This window comes from Crocuta crocuta, unplaced genomic scaffold, assembly GCF_008692635.1.
Source record: "Crocuta crocuta isolate KB4526 unplaced genomic scaffold, BGI_CrCroc_1.0 scaffold247, whole genome shotgun sequence".
Classification (NCBI taxonomy): domain Eukaryota; kingdom Metazoa; phylum Chordata; class Mammalia; order Carnivora; family Hyaenidae; genus Crocuta; species Crocuta crocuta.
In genome coordinates this window covers 444,015-466,215 of record NW_027531910.1, presented here as the reverse complement: position 1 = coordinate 466,215, position 22,201 = coordinate 444,015, and the positions used below count along the sequence as shown (strand labels likewise).

The following is a 22,201-nucleotide window of genomic DNA, read 5'->3' as shown; positions in this document are numbered from 1 at the left end:
TGCTTTCATGTGTTGTGCCTTTCATATTGTATTTAAAAAGTCATTGATATATCCAAAGTCATCTAAATTTTCTCCTGTTATCTCTAAGGACATTATAGTAGCATTTTACTTTTAGATCTATGACCCAAATGTGATTTTCTTTTTGAGAGAGAGAGAGAGTGCAAGTGCAAGCAGGGGAGAGGAACAGAGGGAGAGAGACAGAATCTCAAGCAGGCTCTGTGCTCAGTGCAGAGCCTATGGGGCTCAATCCCATGACCATCGGATGATGACCTGAGCTGAAATCACAAGTTGGACACTCAACCCACTGAGCCACCCAGGCACCCTACTCCAAATGTAATTTTTATGAAGGCTTTAAGTTGTGACATCTAAAGTCATTTTTGTGTGTGTGAATGTCCAACTGGTCCAGCAACATTTGTCAAAAAGATTATAGTTTCTCCATTGTATTTCTTTTGTCCCTTTGTCAAAGATTAATTAACTATATTTATATGGATCTATTTCTGGGCTCTCAGTTCTGTTCCATTGATGTATTTGTCTGTTCTTTGATCAATATCACATTATCTTGATTAGTGTAGATTCATAGGAAGTCTTAAAGTCCAGTAGTGTCAGTCCTCCAGCTTTGTTTTTCAATATTGTGATGGCTATTCTATTTTGTTTCTTTATATAAACTTTACAATAAGACTGTTGATATCCACCAAATAATTTGTTGGAAAATTTATTGGATTGTACTGAATCATAGATCAAATTGAAGAGAACTGACATCTTGAAAATATAAGATTTCCTGGAGTTTTCCTATCCATGAACATGGAATACCTTTCCATTTATTTAGTTCCTCTTTGATTTTGTTAATCAAAGTTTGTAGTTTGCCTCATATAGATCTTGCACATATTTTGCTAAATTTATGCCTAAGTATTTGATTTTTGGGGGTGCTAATGTAATTTTGAGTATGCTAATTGTATTGCATTTTCAATTTCAAATTCCACTTGTTGATGGTATAATTTTATTTAATTTTAATTAACTTTAATTTGAATAGGCTCATCTTGCTAGTGTCTACCATTTTAGTCTAGGATACAGAAAATACAATCAATAATTATTGCTTTTTTAGGAATTATTGCTTTTTAGGAGTAAATGTAAATGTTATTACTATACCAAAGTAAAATGCTGCACCAAAACACTTACACTGACTTATTCATTTAACATATACAGAGTATACCAGGCACTATGGACCTGATGTCATACTAATGTTAAGGAGCACTGAGGAGCTCAGACTACTGAGAGAAGTAGTAAGTAAAGATTGCAATATAGTTTTGCTTGCTATTAGACACACCTGAATAAAGAATTGTGGGTACACTGTAGACACAATTCCTACAATAATTGTAGGAATTAAAAAAAGGTTTCATTGAAGAGTTTCATTTAACCTGGGACATCATGGAAAAATAAGTTAGAAAATAAAAGGGAGCATGGTGCAGTGAGGAATAGGACAGGCATTCCAGAAAAGATACTGAATCTTGAAAGGGTTTGGTGTGTCTAGGCCACTATCCACACATGGTATGCAGCAGCTGATGCTGCCAAAAAGTAGACTCTAGGCTGACGGAGTCTTTTACAGTTAAATAAGAAGTTTGGATGCAAAGTGGTCACATGGTATGCTATATTTTCCCTATTGTTATACTTTTTATAGTTTATATTAAGTACTAAAAAAATATGCTTCATTAGATTTATAAGTTGTTTATGGCAAGATCATGTCTGCCTTACCAACCAATGCAATCATGGTATCTGATAGAGAATCAGAACTTCAGAGTAAATACCTACCTTTTACTGATTTCAGTGCAGCCAGAGCAAAATAAAGGTTCCCTTTGCTTCCTCCATTTCATCGGTAGCTATATGTGCATATTATCATATGTTTCTACTTCTTACTTGATAGAGCTAATCTTCCCTATAGGAGAAATAGGAAAGAATGGCATTCTAAATCTAGAATAACAGGAAAACAATTCCCAAACTTTATGGTACCCGAATTAGTCATCTTTGTGCAAAATAATAGAGTGCCTACCTTCAATACTGTCTCCTACTTGTCACCCAAAAGGTACAATTGCTCTGTGTCCATGTAAAAATTAACGATTCCCTATGGACTGCTCCTTAATAGCCAGCGAAGAAGAGATACTAATCGCAGGCACAGGTACATCTCCCCATTTCCTCCCCAAAAAACAAGTGAAGGGCAGAAGAAAAAGGAAAGTGGTTAATTTGATCATCACTGCTCTGAAACATTAGTGACAATACAAAGACCTAAAGTAGCACTTTACCAACTTGACCCCTCATGCACCCAGCCTGCCTTATTGCAGGAGACTCGCCACCTGGATCCCAAACAAGGCCTTTCCGCCTCACAACACGGAGGAAGCTCCAGCCAACGTGAGGCGGGCGGGGCTTGGGCTCTTCCGGCCCGCCCCCTCCAGCGCGTTTGGTATCTGCGTCGGGGGAGGAGTCTCTTGTCCCTCCGCGCGGCCCGTTCCGCCTCGGCTCCCGCTTCCTTTAGGCTGACGTGTCGGCAGTTCTTCAGCAGCTCCGCGAGTAGGGCGGTGATGGCGGACGCCTGGGAGGAGATCAGGCGGTTGGCGGCTGACTTCCAGCGGGCGCAGTTCGCCGAGGCCACACAGAGGTGCCTGACCCTCCCTCTCCGTTGCAGAATCCAAAATAGTCCCTTGGTAGTCACGCCTAGATCTGAGGCCGCGGATCCCGGGCTCTGGACCCCGCACCTTCCCAGCCTGTTTCACCGTTTTCGCCTTCACCTTCCTCCCTGAGCCTGGATTGTAGTTCTAAGTATAGTTCTCGGCGATGAAACCCGAAAGCTACTAAGCCCCGGAACCTCCCCCAGCCATGCCCCAGCCAAGTGCTGCCTCGCCCCGCCCTCCCGATGGCTGAAGCTGGTGACTTCTCGGTGTCTTAAAAGAGTGTCCCTCAGATCCTTATTTACCTGTCAAGTCCCTATGGCATCAATGATTATTTATACACTTCCTGACCTAGAATGAGCTGGAAGGGAGAGGCAAGAACAAAATATAGTGCTTTGCCAATGCCGTGTTGACTCTAAACATTTTGCCTTTTTGTCCACCAGGGGAGGTGCAAGGCCAGATTCCTGGTCCCATCTGTCATTTTTAAGAACTCCCGGACACTGACATTTCTTGCAGACCCATCAACCTTGGCGGGGTTGTGTCCTGGGCACCCTAACTCTGCTTTTTAATATTACAGAACACGAATACAATGTTATTAGAATCTTTTTTATCCACTGACTCTCTCTTACTTTGGTGTTTGTGTTCCTAGTGGGGCCTGAAGACCTTAATCCCTTAATACTGTATTTTGTAGTACCGAGAGCAAACTAGGGAACATATTTAGTCATGGTTTTCTTAGGTCATATTTCCTGCCTGCAGATCAATAGTAGTAGTGAGGCAATTATACACTTTGAAGAAAATTCAGTTTGTTTGGTTTTGTTTTTTTTACTGAACTTAAACTGGGAATTGAAGTCAAAGTAGGGCAGGGTTTTTTTCTTACCTAAATTATATGTGCTAACTTCTCTATTCAGATTTGAAGAGTAGAAGCAGGCCTGGACGAGAGAGCAGACTCGAAATTCTATAATAGAAGGGTTTGTACCAATTAGGTACATGGTTTAAGTTTATGTAAACCTGCTTACTCCTAAGAGGTGTGTGTGTGTATTACCGCATTGAATCAGTATGGTTATACTAATCAAAGATACAGATTTTGTAATATAGATCTTAGTGACTCTTTACCAAAATTTTTTAAANAGATCATGACCTAAGCGAAAGTCGGACGCCCAACCGACTAAGCCACCCAGGCGCCCCAAAAAGCCCATTTTCATACCTTGTTGAGTTTGTTAAGCACCAAATGTATCAAGTGCATTTTAAAACTTCTTGTTTCCCTCAGGTTATCAGAGCGGAACTGCATTGAGATTGTGAATAAATTGATTGCTCAGAAACAGCTAGATGTAGTTCACACACTTGATGGGAAAGAATATATTACTCCAGCCCAAATTAGTAAAGAAATGAGAGATGAGTTACATGTCCGAGGAGGTAAGTAATTCCTTAGTTTTTTTGTTTTTGTTTTTGTTTTTGTTTTTCCCCCTTCTGGTTATTTGGAAGGAGGGAGGGACAGAAACTTAAAACATAAATAATAAATTATTTGGAGGGTATGGGACATCATTCTCAATTGTTAGTATGGAAATCAGCCTGAATATTTTTGATAGCTTCAAGTAAGGATGATCATATAATTTAAACGAAGTCAAGTATTGTCACTTTAGAAAATAGCATTTTTTTATTATTTTGAGCTATGTGTTGTGTGTGAATTAATCAACTATTCTTACTCATAGTACATGAATTTATTGCATGACCCAGGGGAGAGTACTTAGCTATCATCAGGTGGTAATTATGAAAGAAGAACATAGATTTTGAAAGATTACAGATTGTTGAAAATCAGAGCTATACTACCACTTTTTTAAAAAACTTACCTTTGAGTATTTGCAAATTAGGAAAAGATATGGTGCTATACCTATATATTGTAGGAAATGGAATTATAAGCATATAAAATAAGTGGGTTTTTTGTTTGAACAAACTACTGGCCAAATTTGAACACTGTTTGATTAAAATATAAGCAACTGTGAAAACAACTCTTCATTAGATGTCATCAGCTATACCATTGGTGTTGGTTCATCTTCCTCCATAGTGCTAATAAAATATTAGCTATAATTTAGAATACTTGACAGATTTTCTTTTGCCAATATGTGGAAGTCTACTCATTTCAAAAAATTTTTAAATGAGTTCATCTGAATTTAATTGTCAGTATCTCTTTGGTACAATCGATAAATTGTGCCAGGGAGATACAGCTTAAATCCATTGGTCTGGCCAACTTGTGTATCAATTGATGTTCATTAGTGGCCTGCTGTGTCAAATGAAACTTTGAAAATAAATTATAACCTGTGTCTTCAGCCATGAAGACTTATTCAGCTAATGATTTGTGTTTGAAAACATTAATTATTGTAGCTTTATGTGCTTTGAAGAAGGAGGACTTCAACTGTGCAAAATGTATATCTGTTGAAATTTACAGTTTTTGGCTGGTATATACTTACATATAAATTAAAGTCAATGAATATCTTTTCCTTAAAGGTCGAGTAAACATTGTTGATCTACAACAGGTAAAATTTAAATTTATAAATTTTTTTCCTTTCTCAATTTTTTGGTACTAAGATTTAAGACTTCACTAGTGCTGGCATCTTATTTTGTACATATATGAAGAAATAGTTTTTATATCTCTCACTAATATATTTATTTAATTTAATAAGTTCTGACATATTGAATTGATTTAGTAAGTTCTTCTTTCCCAGTCATTTGCTTATTCTTTACCAAATAAACTCATAGTTATCATTTCTCATAGTAACAGGGTTTAAGTATTTAGAGAGAAAAAAATGTTCATGTTTACTTTAGTATGTGGAAAGAATAAAAAAATAAATTTTAAATTTAAAAAGAAGATATTTTTATAAAGTATAAGAGCACATGTCATCAGCCAGTTACACTATATCCAAGAAGCTGGAAAATCTTGTGTAAAACATGCCTATTGTGTGACAATACAGCTTCTTAATGCAAACTTCCCTAGCAAGTGAAAATATAGATTTTAGAAATGAAAGTAAATAAGCAATAAATCCCTAATTTTTTATTTGGCTTACACTTTTCACAGTATTTCAAATCAATTTGAAATTCATCTAAGAAAAAGTACGTTTTTAAAAAGATAGTTTGGGGCACCTGAGTGGCTCTGTCGACTCTTGGTTTCAGCTCAGGTCATGATCACACCAATCATGAGTTCGAACCCCACGTCAGTCCCCACGTCAGTCTCTGTGCAGACAGTGCAGAGCCTGTCTGGAATTCTCTCTTTCCTTGTCTTTGCCCCTATCCCTCTCACGCTGTCTCTCTTAAAATAAATAAACTAAAAAAAAAATAATAATAAAGCCATAAAAAGGTTAAAAAAATAGTTCTAACATATAGTTTCAAACTTAAGAAACAATATGAACTTATCACTAATAGAATTTTTTTTTTCAGGTAATTAATGTGGATCTGACTCATATTGAAAGTAGAATTGGTGACATTGTAAAATCAGAAAAGCATGTTCAGCTAGTGCTGGGACAACTGATAGATGAGTAAGTACAATATTTAAGAACATTTTTTTGTGTTTCTTTTTTTTCTCCCCATGCTGTTCAAATTTAGAATAATTTGCCCAGTTTGGCATTTTGTTTAGAATTCATAGGGCTGATTTTGATTTTTAGGGTCATTGTATTTAAAAAGTAAGTGCTTGGGGCACCAGGTTGGCTCAGTTGGTTAAACATCTCACTCTTCATTTTTGGCTCAGGTCACAATATCAAGGTCATAAAATTGAGCCTTGCCTCAGCTCTGAGCTGAGCATGGAACCTGCTTAAGATTCTCTCTCTGCCTCCCCCACTTGCTCTCCTCCACTCGCTCTCTTTCTCTCTTTCTCTCTCTCAAAGAAAAAGAAATTAAGTGCTTAATTGTATAGAATACTTGGGAGTAATAAAACCTTTGATTTTTTTTCTATTAAAGCAGCACAAAACAATTTTTACCATTTTTCCTCTGTGGTCTTAATTCTGAAAGCAAATTTGTTCCAAAAATATTAATGAAAATGACTGCAGAATTTACATTGTTTAAAAAAATTCCAGGGGCGCCTGGGTGGCTTAGTCGGTTAAGCGTCCGACTTTCGCTTAGGTCATGATCTTGCAGTTCGTGGGTTTGAGCCCCGCGTCGGGCTCTGTGCTAACTCCCAGCTCAGAGCCTGGAGCCTGTTTCAGAGTCTATGACTCGCTCTCTCTCTGACCCTCCCCTGCTCACGCTGTCTCTCTCTCTCTCTCTCTCTGCTAGAAATAAATTAAAGAAAAATAAAAAAATAAAAATAAAAAAAAAATCCCAGCATTATCATTTGGTTATCCTTAAATTAATTACATTGATAAGAAAAATAATTTTCAGAATATGAATAATGATTTGTGTTTACCTAAACATACCCTGTTCATTATTTTGTGAGCATACCTTATTGCACATAAAAAAGGAAAATAATCCTAATTTTTTTTCTTTAACTATTAGCAACTATTTGGATCGGTTAGCAGAAGAGGTAAATGATAAATTGCAAGAAAGTGGTCAGGTCACCATATCAGAGCTGTGTAAGACCTATGATCTTCCTGGAAACTTTCTGACACAGGTACTTTTTCTTCATAGTATAGTGTCTTTTCAGATAAATAGAAAATTTTAACTGGAAGAAAAAAACTAGATTTTACCATTAACAAAATTTTTGCAAGTGTTTGACTAGTTTCGGGATACTTCTACTTCATTGACGGCTCTGATGAGACCATTTAGAAGTGCTTATTTCTTTGTTCATAAAATAGTTTGACATTTTAGAATTACAGACATTTATTTTGTACACTAGAAAGTGTATGTGCTTTGGAGTTAAACAGACTTTGATTAGAATTCTACTTATGCCACTGCTTAGTTATCCAACGATAGGAAAATTGTTTCACCTCTTTTGTGCTTCAACTTACATATCTTTAAAATGGGAATTATTGTCTTTTTCATAGACTTCAATAAGGTTATATACATGGTGTATCTCGTTAGATATCTGACACAACGGAGATACTCAATAAGTGATGGTTTTGTTTTGTATTTACTGGAATATATAAGGGAAAAGTCAAATCTCTTTTTAGGTATATATCTCTTTAAGAAAATCCAACTTACAAAAATTTACCAAACCATAATTGCAGGAGATTAATTTATAATACAAACAGGTTACTCACCCAATTTAAGAGAGTGATCTCCTATAATTGTCTCTAAAATACTATGTGAATATAAATCTATTTCTGATATCTATAGCATATCTGAAGCCTAAGTTCTATTTTAAGTGAACAGATATATGTTAATCACAGAAGATCAAAAAATGTATTTTTAAAACACTTTTTAAAAGTATCAAAACAGCCCCAAATGATTTCTTATAAAACTATGCTGTTGATACATTTTGAAAACATATATGATTTTGTAACATTTTTCAGTTCTAGTTTTCCTGAATAACATAGGCAGTATTTTAAAAAGTCATTAAGAAATTGTTTGAAATGCATTTTTTTATATCAGAAAACTATCAGCTAGGCTTCCTTGAGTAGCTTTAACTTATCTTAGGATGTGAAATATGTCCAGACTTATTTCAGATGTACCTGACTCCAGTCATAGTGTAGCTATGGTAAAGTACTCTCTTGGGGTTACCAGGAAATCATGTCTGTTAGTATAGAACTGTGGGTACAGGTAACATATTAATAATTACATCAGAGAAGGTAACTTTTTAGTTCTTATGTTTCCCTAGGTTTCAGAATGTTGGAATAACATTTATTTTACTCAGGGTTTGAAGCTCCAGATAGGGTCTTCTTCAAGACCCATGTATATGTCTTACTGTCTAAATGTTTCAGCTGCCTATATCTAGAAAAATTGGTTAATCATTCAATTTTATTTTACATTAGAAACAGCCCTTTTTACCAAGTGTCTATGCCTTTTAACACATCAGCTATTTGACTCATTCAGTTCTTTGCCCTGCTGTGAGATTATGAAGTTTCCTACATCCTAAATCTTCATTTTAGCTTATACATCCTATGAATTTGTGCTTGTTGAAATTTCTCAATCATGCGGTTAATAAAACATCAACATGCATTGTACCTTTAATAAGACTATACAAATGTATATGTAGAATTTTATTCTTTCAAATTAATAAAAATTTGCATCTTTACCCTCAGGCACTAACTCAGCGACTCGGAAGAATTATTAATGGACACATTGATCTTGATAACAGAGGAGTAATATTTACTGAAGCTTTTGTAGCTCGACATAAAGCACGCATCCGTGGGCTGTTCAGTGCTATTACCCGGTAAGCCTGTTTTAAAGTGTGTGTGTTTTGGGGCACCTGGGTGGCTTAGTTGGTTAAGTGTCCAACCCTTGACTTCAGCTCAGGTCATAATTTCACAGTTCATGAATTTGAACCCCACATTGGGCATTGTGCAAAGCGCGAAGCCTGCTTGGGATTCTTTTTCTCCCTCCTTAGCCCTTTCTTGCTCGTGTTCTCTCTCTTAAAATAAATAATGATAAGTAAACAAAATTAAGTATGTATATTTTTACATTTCTTTGATCATGGTTTGCTTTTTTTTTCTATCAGCTTTTTTCCTTTTGTTTTTTGTTCTTTGTCTTTTTATTAAAATCATACTCAGAACCCTAGGATTTTAGACATATAAAAGCTTCTGGGAATGAAGATTCCAAAGCCTTAGAATGTAGCCAGACTCTCTCCAACCCACATCTCCACTCCCTCCCTTACTTAATCCCCCCAGATGCAGGTCTGCAGAACACCCGGATCAGTATATAAAGTCATCCTGGAATCATGGAAGGAGTTTGCAGTTTAAAGTCAGAAGTCCTTAGTCTATCACATAATAACCATGTGAGCTGAAGCAGATAAGTCAGTCACCTAACTCCTTTGAGCCTCAGATGGGGCTAGATGATTTTAGAAATGTTTTTACTAAATAATGTTCTACAATTCTAATGAATAACAATGTTAATTTCAAAATCACTTTAACTTTTCTAAAGTGAGAATTTCTGAAATGTTTGGAGCCTGCGTGACACTTCAATATGGAATTTAAAAAACCTACATTCTTAATTATCTCCTCTAGTCCTATATCATTAACTTTATCTCAGTGGTTTTTGGATCCTGTCAGTATTTAAATATGTCCAGGTTTCTCACATTTTAAAACAGTCAAACATCTGTCAACCCCATATTCTATTCCATCTACCATCTTGTTTGTCCCTTTCCTTAAAGCGAACCTTCTTAAGAGTTGATGTGTATCTACATTTACTAATCTCGGTTTTCCTACCTTCTGTCACTTCTCAACTCACCCATCTGGCTTCTACCACCTTGCAAAGCAATGATGTCAATGTCATGAACTCTAGTGGATACTTTCTGTCCTTGTTTTACTTGACTTTGCAGCAGCATTTAACTCCAGTTACACCTCTTCCTTCTTTCCTTCTTGAAATGTTCTCATTCCTTTTGTTGTTTTTGTTGTTGTTTTAATACTGCACTTTATTGCTTTCTTCTTACTCCTTTGGTTGTGCTTTATATGTCACGTTTTTCTGTCTCTTTCTCCTTTCCCTAGCCTTTAAAGTTTTGTTTCAGGCCGTCTTTTCTTCTTAGCCCATCACTGCCTTCCTAGGTGACTTTACATTTCTTTTTTTAAGTTTTTATTTATTTATTTTGAGAGAGAGAGTATGTGGGAGGGGCAGAGAAAAAGGGAGAGACAGAATCCCAACCAGGCTCCTCACTGTAAGCGAGAGCCCAATGCAGGGCTTGAACTCACCAGCCATAAGATCATGACCTGAGCCAAAATCAAGACTCGGAAGCTTAACCTACTGAGCCACCAAGGTGTCCTACCTTTCTTTTAAATTTCAGACTCTTATTACCCACCCCGCACCTCTGTTGAAATATTTTAGAAGTCTCTCTAATTCAACATACTTAAGATAACTCACTATCGCTGAGCTACCCCACCCCATGCCATCTGAATTTATTCTTCCACTTGTATTTCCATTTTGTTAGTAAATGTTACTATCCAGTTGGTTTTGCCACAGAACTGGGAGTCCTCCTTTACATCACCCTTCTTTCACCGTCCCCTTTTTCAAAACACAAAGGCTTTTGAATTCTGTATTCTAAGTATTTATATACTCTTTCCTTGTCTATGACCATTCCCCCCACTTTAGTCCATTTTTTAACTCAACTATTTTAGTAGCTTTCTAACCAGTCTCCCTTCTTCTACTCTTATTACCTTCCAGCACACTTTTTTTTTTTTAACATGGAGCCACAGTGATTTCTTTTTGTCACTCAGCAAATCAAAGCAATTATTGACTACCTAATTTAAGACACTGGTACAAAAGACTTGGTTAGGGAAGAGAGCTTGCAATTTAATGCAACCATTTTTTTTTTTTCTTAAATCATCTCACAGTTACAGACAAGTTGCAAGAGAACCTTTTTTTTCTGTCCTGTTTGACAAGAAGTTCCTGGCACAGTGTCCTGTCACCACAAACACTTTAATCTGTGTGTCCTACAAATAAGGGCACTGTCCTGTATAATCACATAACTGTAATACAAACATCAAAATATTGACATTGATACATTACTATCATCCACTCCTTGTATCTCATTCATGTTTTACCAGCTTTCCAATAATATCCTATATAGTAAAGGATCCAGTTCAGAATCACACATTGCATTTGATTGTCATGTCTCCTTAGTCACCTTCAATCTGGAACACTTACTTGGTCTTCTTTTTACTTTCATGACCTTGACAATTTTTAAGACCACAGGCCAGTTATTTTGTAAAATCTTCAGTTATGTTTGTCTGCTGTTTTTTCATTCTGATATTCAGGGTATGCATCTTTGACAAGAATATAACTGAAGTAATTCTGTGTTCTTGCCATTGAATCATATCAGGTGGTAAGCAGTTTAGATTTTGTAGTTACTGATGATGTGCATTATAACTTCTTAATAAGCAGATACCTATCTTTTAGGCTTCTCATAAAGATACTTGTTTTTCCCTTATTATTGACTATTGGGGGGAAGGGCAGTTTGAGATCATGTAAATTATCCTCATTTTTATCAAACTTTCATTTATTTATATAAATCACTGTGGACTCATGGCTCCCTGACTTATTCATTGGATTATAATCTATAATTATCATTACTTAGATATTTCTTAATTGGCTCTGATTTAGCTATTAGCCCACCCTCCAGGCTGGATTCTGTGTCCTTTTAATATGTCTCCATCATTCTTGAAGCACTTCTTTCTGGTACAACTAAAAGTTCTAGGCTCAGTTCATATTGTCCTTGGCCTAACCCTGGAATCAGCCATTTCCCCAAAGAACCCTGGTTCTTTTCGGTGTACTATTTACAGACTGAGATCTGGACACTAAATTGCTTATTGCTGTTTGGATGTCACTGCTCCCAAGCCCTGTCAGCAGACAAATTAAGGGATACACATGCACATGTGTTTATACCCGTCCCTAAATCTATTTTAGTCTTTTTTATGTTTATCAAAAACCATGAGTTCACACTGATACTTCCTGTTCCCTTCCAAGCCCCCATTAGTTTTGTTCTAGCTTTGCAACTCCCTTCTTTGACCATGAGAAACTTAACTCCTGCTATTCTTAATATCCAGTCCATCCTTTAACAATGCAGAGGTTAGGGACATCCACCCCATGCCCACACTGCAGTTGAAAATCTGCAATAGCTTTTGGCTCCCCCAAAACTTAACTATTAATAGCCTAGTGTTTACCAGAAACCTTAACAATGCAATGACAAATAGTTGAGTAATGCATCTTTTGTATGTTATATGTATTATGTACCATATTCTTATAAGTAAACTAAGCTAGAGAAAAAATATTAAGAAAATCATAAGAGAAAATACACTCATAATACTGTCCTCTCTCTATATATATATGTATGTATAATGTGTGTATATATAAAATCTACATATAAGGTGGACCCTTGTGGTTCAAATCCACACTGTTCAAGGGTCAGATATATTTACTTATTTGATTAATTCCCCTTTATGTGACTGAGCTCCCACTGCTGCTACAGCTCTCTTCCCTATGCCTTCCTTTCTCCACATAGGCTATGACAGCTGGCACCAAATCACCCTCCTAACACAAGAAACTGGTGACAGTAGTTTTTTCTGGGAAAAGAACTGCATAGCTGGGTGATAAAAATGGAGGGAGCTTTAATTTTGTAACTCTTGTACTCTTTATATTTATTACTTGGTCAGAAAATTAAAAACTAAAAATATAGGGGCACCTGGGTAGCTCAGTCAGTTAAGCATCTGACTCTTGATTTTGGCTCAGGGTCATGATCTCATGGTTTGTGAAATCAAACCCCACGTTGGGGTCTGTGCTGTCAGCACAGAGCCTCCTTGGGATTCTCTCTCTGTCTCTCTCTCTCTGCTCCTTCCCCACTTGTGTGCATGTCCATGTTCTTTCTTTCTCTTTCAAAATAAGTGAGTAAACATTTTTAAAAATACTAAAAATAGATTATCCTATTGACAAATATTTGTCTTTTTTTCTTTGACTAAGTATAGAGGTGAGTGTAGTTATCATTAGGTTCAGCAAATAGTATTTTTTTGACTCATAGCATCCCTGAGTTTCTCTATGTAGAAGCATATTCAAACCATGAGGGCAAAACAAATTCTGAGCCTCAAAAGATGTTGCTAGGCTGTGTGGCTCCCAGATAGCTCCACTTAAAGTACCATATTGTCATGTTTGTCTCTTAAATATAAGGTACCATCCTACTTTTCTGGCCTAACTTCAGAGAAAACACCTCCATCTCTGATTTTAAAAGGGTTTATATTGTTGTTATAGGTAGCCAGAAAAAGAACAGGAAATAATTAGAAGAGTGAGATATATAGGAATACCAAACTATATTGTATTCCAAATTGAAATAGAAATTCAACAGCTAAGTTTTATTGTACAAAAAAAGATAGAAATTTTGTGCAACTCAATTAAACATTTACTGAACACCCACAGTAAGTTATGAGCCCAGAAAGTTTAAGACAAAGTCCTTCAAGGAACCCTCTACATTTTTGTGGGAATGTGTTTAGGTGGAAGGGTATGGAAGACACACAAAAAACAAAACGTGAGCAAGTTGTAATAATTATAAACAGAGGAGAGCAACCTTCACTGAGCACCTAAATGGACCTAATTATTTTAGGGGCTCTAGATAATTTAGCTGAAAAGGTAGGGTAAAGTGATTTAATAAAAAACAAATTAATCTACATAAGAATTTGGTAAAAATAATGATTTAGTCAAAAATTTCCAAATATAAGGGTTTTAATATCAATTCATATTCAGACAAATGTTCCTGCTCTCCCAAGTTTGTCGTAGAGAAAATTTATAACATCTTGACTAATCAACAATAGAGGATCTAGTACTTGGAATAACTTAAAAGTCTCTTAATTATATGCACAAAAATAAAAACACAGACTAAACCCAAACCAGAAAACAGACATAATTGACTTAAATAGGGAAAATATATATAATCAGGTCATTTTCCTTATATTTTCCTTTACTTAAAATAAAAGATAATTATTATAAAAGAAAAGGACTCACAGGGATCTACCCAAAAGAAAACAAGAGATATGTCCACACGAAGACATGAACACGAATGTTCACAGCAGCATTATTCATAATACCCCAAATTGGAAATAATCCAGATTTCCATCAACCGATGGATGGATAAACAAAATGTGGTATCTCCATACAGTGGAATTTTTTTCAGCATTAAAAAGGAATGAATATTGATTCATGCTTCATAATACACAAACCTGAAAACCATGCTAAGTCAAAGAAACTAGACCTAAGAGACCACATACTGATTCCACCTATGCGAAATTTCTACAAAGGCAAATTTATAGAGGCAGAAAGCAGATCAGAGTTTCTCTAGGACAAGAGGTGGAGGCAAGAATTAACTGCAAACATCTATGAAGAAACTTTTTGGGTGATGGAAACATTTTAAGACTTGAGAGCTATTAGTGATTGTTACTCAACTTCATAAATTAATTAAGATAATTTAATTGTATAAAATTGATTGGATATGATATGTAAATTATACCTCATTAAATCTGTTGTTTTTTTCCTTAAAAAGACATACACAGTCATTATAGAAAGTAGGGGTAAACAAAAAGGAACATTTTAAGTGGATCCCTCCAAGTCATCCACCTAATCTAGGAGTATATCATTCCAGGTTGCTTTCATTATATACAGGATTTCATTTTTCTTCAAAAACAGAATCCTGTAACATTCACTTCACTATTCCCAGGTGGGAAAAGAGCCTCCCAGAGAAAAAGAATAGAATGAAGAAAAACAAAGTAAAGGCAGATCAAGTATCACTAAATCAGAAGTAGAAAGTTGGTAAGAAAGTAAATTTTGATCCTGAATTGTGGAGACAGACCAGTTCCCCTGGAATTTCTATAGTGTAATTCTGATTAAGGATGTAAAATGTGGTGGTTTTGGGGGTCTTCATTTTTTTTCTTTGAAATTAATCAGCATATGGGGTGCCTGGGTGGCTCAGTCGGTTAAGCATCTGACTTCAGCTCAGGTCATGATCTCACGGTTGGTGAGTTTGAGTCCTGCCTCAGGCTCTGTGCTGACAGCTCAGAGCCTGGAGCCTACTTTTGAATTTTGTGTTTCCCTCTCTCTCCACCCCTTCCCCACTCACACTGTGTCTGTCTCTCTCTCTCTCAAAAATAAATAAACATTAAAAAAATTTTAAAGAAAAAGTTTTAACAATCAGTGTTCTTCACAAACTACTTATACTAGTTATTTTTTTAATTCATAAACATGTGTAACTATAATGAGTAAGAAGTTCTTTTTCTTTCTTTTCATAAAGGCCTACAGCAGTGAATTCCCTCATTTCAAAATACGGATTTCAAGAGCAGCTGCTTTACTGTGAGTTCGCTTTACATTATATGTCACTTAATTAGCTGCTGATTAGACTATTAATGTAAAACTTAACTAATTTTTCATATTTTTATCTCCTCTAATGTTAGAACTTACATAACTGAAATATTTCTAGTTGAAAAGTTTCTCTATGCCAATTTTCATGTACATATTATCTGTTATATCCACCAAACATTTAGTGTTGGCTTACCTCCAGAGGAGCAGAATGAAAAACAAAAGTGTGTGTGTGTGTGTGTGTGTGTGTGTGTGTGTGTGTGTGTGTAGAATACTGCTGTGCATATACATTTATAGAGATAAATTTAAATTTGTAGGATTAAGAGTAATCTTCACTTTGTTTCTTACAGATTTTTACTACATTTTCTAACATGAAAATAAATAATTGTTTTTCTAAAAAATTTTTACAGAGGTGCCAGCCTGGCTTAGTCAGTAGAGCATGTGACTCTTAATCTCAGGGTCATGATTTCAAGCCCCACTTTGAGCATAAAGCTTACTTAAAAAATGAATGAGTGAATGAATAAAATATTTTTAAAGTAAAAAATTTTTACAAAGAGGATCATACTAATAAAAATATATTTTTAGCATTCAAACAGCATTGTAATATTTCCAAAATAGTCTTGGTCCATTACCTGTATTATGTGTGTGCTTGTGAAGCTCTTACCAGGTTTTGAGGGGTTTTTTAAAGCTTTGTTGGAATAAGTTTTAAGAACAATGACTTAATCTTTCAGCTCAGATATCTGTGCAAATAGAAGAATTAAAATGAATAATGAAAAAGAAACTCATGTATAAAACTAAAACTTAATTTTCACTCACTATATTTTTCAGAATATGAAATTAAATTTAAATTTTTAAGAGAAATTTCAAATGTAACATATTGGAATCTACTAGTTGGAGATTAGTGAGATTTCATGATCATGTATAGTTCTTCAAAATAATAATTGATAGCTTGATTACTTTAACATAGATTTATGTTGTATAGTCACAGAATTTAAAATTATGTGTTGCAGTCTGATGAAAACTCTATTTCTCTAATGTACCATAATTTACTCAGCATTAAAATCCTGAAATTCATATGTAAACTAATTTTTATTTCTGGGAAAGGCTAATTTTCATAAACATTTCTTTGCCAGGCGTCTTATGATGTACTCGCTGATTCACTTAGAAACAACTCCTTCCTATCTGCTTTGTCTTTTTCAGGGGATTTTGATATCAAACAACATGTTTAGTTAAATATTATGGCTTAAATAAACAGCATGTATTTTATGTTAATGACAGTACTATCCAGTTCTCAGACTGGCATCAGTCTTTTGATGAGGATGATGGTGATTGATGACAGTGGTGATGGTGGTTGTGCTGATACTTAGTTAACATTTACTGAGTGGTTATTCACTTAACTTGAATACAACAATGCTGTAAGACAGTTATTACATCCCTATTTCATGCTGAGAAAATTGAGGCATACCTGAATGACTCGCACAGTTTTTGTCAGGGAGTAAGTGACAGAGTTGAGGTTTAGACTTAGGGTGTCCAGATCCAGATTCATCCTCTTAACCATGACATTATACTTCTCTTGCATGTGTTACTTCAATTTAAATAGTAGAAATCTAATAACGCATAAGTTTCATAACTTTATTTCACACAGTTGACTCTAATGTGATCCTGGTATCCTGAATTTTCTAAACATGAGAAATTGAACTTGGTAACACCAGTGATTGCTATTAACTGTTCTCAAAGTGTTTAGTCATCCACTTTCCAACATATCATAAGATAAATAATAGCATGATTTTTCCCCAAAATTACTCGAAGAAATTCAACATTAGTATTAACTAGTTCGAGTTACAAGTTCAGCACCTTTAGCTAATTGCCAAAATGTCCTGAATTTATGACCTCAGCATATTCTTATAAATGGCAGGAAAGTTTTGTCTAAAATATAATGTCTTCATTTATGCTAAAGGTAAGAATGACTAAATTGTGAAATAGTATTTTACTTTTTGACGTTATACCTGCTCTAATTTATTTCTATTTGGTTTGTTAAGCTGTGCTTGAAGAACTGGTTAATAGTGGACGTTTACGAGGCACTGTGGTTGGTGGGAGACAGGATAAGGCAGTGTTTGTTCCTGACATTTACTCCAGAACACAGAGCACCTGGGTGGATTCCTTTTTCAGGCAGAATGGCTATCTAGGTAACTATTTCTTGTTTTCTTTGAAATTAAAACTTCTAATACTACATATGTCCTTGGAAAGTATTGTATTAGTCCTGGGAGTACACATTTTACTGTTGGCAGCAGATTATAAAGTTTCTCTTTGAGTATAAAAGTAGTTACACTGCAGGGTTTTGTTGATTTTGGAATTGAGTTTAATTTCATAGTTATTGATCATTTGTAACATAGGAAGGCCAAAAGCTGGTATTGATTGTTACCAACATTCTAGTGATATGATACTATTACAACTTCAAGTATATTTTATGAAGTTGCCCAGTTGTTCAATTACATAATCTTGGAAATACTTTATTGGTTATCAACTTTACAGTGTTCATTTTTATTAGATATCCACTCCTTCAGAAACCCTGAAATTATTAATTCTGTTTCTAACGTTCTGTATTTGGATAAAGTAGATAGACTGAATTTCATCATTAAAACAATTAGCAAATATATATACATATATATTACACACACACATATATATGTGGCTCATATGTATACATATATATAGATAGATGTTGCTTACTTAGTTTGATCAATTTCATAACCCAAGTCAAATCATGTAAGGGTTCAGTTCCTTTCTAAGTAATAAACCTATAAGACATTAATGTTCAAGCGATTTAAATGCATGCTAGAATACTAGGCTGCATTTATGTTTTCTTGGCTTTCTATAATGTACTTTTCAGTTTCTTCAACCATGAACTTGGATTAGAACTTCGTTATAATTAATTTTCTGAAATATTATTTGGGGATGGGGACAGTAGCTATCTTCTATAACTTTAATGACTGTAAATTGAAGTCTTTTTTAATACTTTTATATTATATGCTAAGTCTCTTACTAGTTTAGACTAGAGAATTACTTTGCCTAAGTTGTCTGATTCCTTTAGTTAACTGTAATAAGCAAAACAAATTGCAGTTTTTGTTTCTTTACTCAAATTACTACATTCCTCTTAAGCCTCATTTCTACTTTATTGCTCTGTAGTTCTCATGTTTCCCTTTGACCCTTCAACTGCAAGAGGGAGTGACATAGCTGGGATGGAGGAAGTGTTTGAACTAATTGTTCTATGAATATGATTAGTAATAAAAATTTGGGAAGATAGCCTAACCAGGGAATAGGCTGTGGTGCATTTCTATGCTTTATTCTTTACAAAAATAAATTAGAATATAGTGCATTCACAAAGAATAGGTGTCAGTAGAACTTAATTTTTTTCCTAAGGTTTCTAAAAGGTGTGAATGATCGACAGTTCTATTCCAATGTATTCTTTTCTAATTCTGTTGGTGATTTATATCTAGAATTTGATGCTTTGTCCAGACTTGGAATCCCGGATGCTGTGAGCTATATAAAGAAAAGATATAAGACTACACAACTCTTGTTTTTGAAAGCAGCTTGTGTTGGTCAAGGACTTGTGGATCAGGTGGAAGCATCAGTAGAGGAAGCCATCAGCTCTGGAACATGGGTTGATATTGCCGTATGTTTTATCCTTTCCTTGTTAATTTTTCTTTAAATCAAGGACAACTGATATTCACTAGTATATGGCCATTTTAAGTATTAGGATACATAAAGTTAGTCTTGGCTTTATAGCCAAATTCTAGCAATCATTGTTATAGAAAAACTATCTCAAGCATCCTTAAAGACTTTATAGCTTTTGAGATAGAATGACCTTTTATATATGGACAGACAACATCCACAATTCCATAAACCTCAAAAGAAACAAGCTCATAGAACACTCATATCAGCCTTGCCATATACAGAAATTGATGAGATTTCTCTCAGTCTTATCCAAGCACTTACAGTTTACTGATTTCAGGCATTAATGTAGCATTTGTTTTGTATCCTTTATCCATTCATTAACATCTGCTCATGTAGTAACATGAGCTGCTTTAGCCCTAATACTGTTTTTACTTCAGTGTTCAATATTGACCTGCCTTTATTATGCCAAAAGATAAGTGTGGCTGAAGAAAAAGAAATACGAGGCCAATCCATTATTTGCTCATCAGTGCCTAGATTCTCTTTATAAAGCTGAAATTTACTTGTTTTGAATATACAAGTTTCCAGAGATTCCAGATATAAGTGTTCATTTATTCATTCAACAGATTTTATTTAGTACCATTTATGTGCCAGAAACCATTTTACTTGCTGGGAATGTAGTGTCCAGACAAGTTTCCTAGGAGGAGATAGTTAATGAAAATGATAATTTTAGATAGCCAAAGAGCTAAGAAGAAATCTGTTTTGGAGGTAAAGCTCTCAGGACTTGATGGTGGACTGTTTATGGGTTTATGAGAGGAATTGAGTGTGACATGAAGGTTGGGGCCTGATCCCCTGAGTGGAGAACAGTACCATTAATTGAGAGGGGGGAAATGATGGAGAAAGGTGGATGGGAGCTGGGAGTCTTGGGGTAGGCAGCTACAGTCAGCGTTGTCCTGGATATGTGAAATTTGAGATGCCTATTAGACATATGAGGAGAGAGGTTAGGGAAATCGTAGGCCGTAGAACTCCAGAGCTCAGAGGGATGATGAAAGCAAAAGTATAATTTGGGAGGCTATCAGCATAGCAGTGGCTCTGAAGGCCACTGGACTTAATGAGCTCACCTAGGGACAGCATATATGTAACAAATGGTTTATCTGTCTGATATTGTATTTATGCTTGTTTTCATTTTGTTTCTCACTCTAGCCTCTGTTACCTAGTTCTTTATCAGTTGAAGATGCTGCAATGTTGCTTCAACAGGTGATGAGAGCATTCAGCAAGCAGGCTTCAGCTGTAGTCTTTAGTGACACTGTTGTAGTCAGTGAAAAATTCATAAATAACTGCACAGAACTTTTCAGTGAACTGATGCACCAAAAAGCTGAAAAGGTATGCCAGATTTCCTTTCCTCGACTAATCTTAGACTCATCTGACATCTTTTGAAAAATGGGGTAAGCAGGTTATACCCAGGAATGAAGACTGTTCATTTCCCTTTAATGTATCATTCCTTTTTATCTCCTCTCCTTCATTCGTTTTCCATTTCTTCATTCCCATCAGGACATGTATGTTAGAACTTAGGGAGCTGATTTTATAAATTGAAATCATCTAAATCATACACTTCACAATTAAGTCACCTAAGGGTATTGGTCCAACGTTAAAATCCACAAAAATGTTATCTGAGGGTAAATGCACAAATATGCTGTATATCCATCAATCACTACACTATATAGTTACTAAATCTAGCAGAGCCTTATTAATTTTACCTATTTGGGATGCACAAATGGGATATCTTACTGAGGAAATACATTGTTGCTATCAAAATTTATTAGTTCCTCAGAGCAAGTGCTTTCAAAGTGTTTAGAAGCAGAGGTCCTGCCAGGTCGGCTCTAACGAATATTCATGTCATGCTTCTAGTTAACAGCACCATCTACTTATAAAGCCTGCTCACAGACAGGTAGAACAAGCCCATTTATCTTAGACTGGTAATAAACTCATGAGTGCTTATTAAATATATAAATAATTTGTATTCATCTATATTCCTTTTAAGCTCTTCAATAGTTTTAAAAAAGAGAGAGAGATAAAAACATTAAAAAAAAAAAAAAGGAAACATTTAAAGGGGAGCCTGGGTGTCTCCGTTGGTTGAGCATCCGACTTCGGCTCAAGTCATGATCTCATGGTTCGTGGGATCAAGCCCCACGTCGGGCTCTGTGCTGACAGCCAGCTCAGAGCCTAGAGCCTGTTTCAGATTCTTTGTCTCCCTCTCTCTCTGACCCTCCCCTGCTCATGCTATCTCTCTCTCTCTCTCATAAATAAATAAATAAAACATTAAAAAAAGAGAGAGAGATAATTTGCTACAGCTTGCCTGCTAATAAGCAGCATTGAGGAGGATTGACAACAGTAAACCTCACTTCCAATCTCAACTTGTTTACTCTCTGTTTGACTTTAGACAAATAGATCTCCTGTTTCCACATCTTCAAAGAAATGATGATGATAGCTCCTTACTTAAAGATAGTAAATAAAGGAGGGATGTATACAAAATGTCTGGTACATAGCTACCAGCTGCTAAATGGCTACCAGCTGCTAAATGGCTGCATTATTATTTGTGATCTTTTATTAAAATAAAAACATGGTCATCAGTTTTTCTTTCTTTCTGCTCCTCCCTCCAACTACAAAAATAAGTTCAGAAAAAAAAGGTGATTCTGTTGTTTGAACTGTCAGCATTCTAAACATTTTTCTTCAGGAAACCAAAAGCAAAATACCATTTTCACATGAAAATGTACTTTTGTCACTACAAATTTAGAGCCCGATCCCATGATGAAAAAACAGTTTCTGAACTTGGAAATAGTTCATCATTCTTAACATAAATTTTTAAAAAGCAGAGATAAAGAATGAGTTCAGAGGAAAAAACAGTTTAAATGACTAAGTGTGCAACTCATACATGGTCATTATGTTTGGACGTAGAGATTTTGTTAATC

General features: G+C 35.3%; 1 protein-coding gene across 1 annotated transcript in view; it reads left to right on the top strand.

The window, feature by feature from the left end:
- Nucleotides 1-2,508: 2,508 nt before the first annotated feature.
- Nucleotides 2,509-22,201, top strand: part of UFL1 (UFM1 specific ligase 1) — a 33,557-nt gene continuing 13,864 nt past the window's right edge. Inside the window, exons 1-10 of the mRNA XM_077774686.1 lie at nucleotides 2,509-2,647; nucleotides 3,925-4,070; nucleotides 5,160-5,188; nucleotides 6,087-6,184; nucleotides 7,137-7,251; nucleotides 8,822-8,952; nucleotides 15,496-15,554; nucleotides 17,600-17,746; nucleotides 19,058-19,233; nucleotides 20,436-20,615. Coding sequence (XP_077630812.1) covers nucleotides 2,571-2,647; nucleotides 3,925-4,070; nucleotides 5,160-5,188; nucleotides 6,087-6,184; nucleotides 7,137-7,251; nucleotides 8,822-8,952; nucleotides 15,496-15,554; nucleotides 17,600-17,746; nucleotides 19,058-19,233; nucleotides 20,436-20,615 — 1,158 coding nt within the window. The 5' untranslated portion in view covers nucleotides 2,509-2,570. The remainder of the gene's footprint in view (nucleotides 2,648-3,924; nucleotides 4,071-5,159; nucleotides 5,189-6,086; nucleotides 6,185-7,136; nucleotides 7,252-8,821; nucleotides 8,953-15,495; nucleotides 15,555-17,599; nucleotides 17,747-19,057; nucleotides 19,234-20,435; nucleotides 20,616-22,201) is intronic.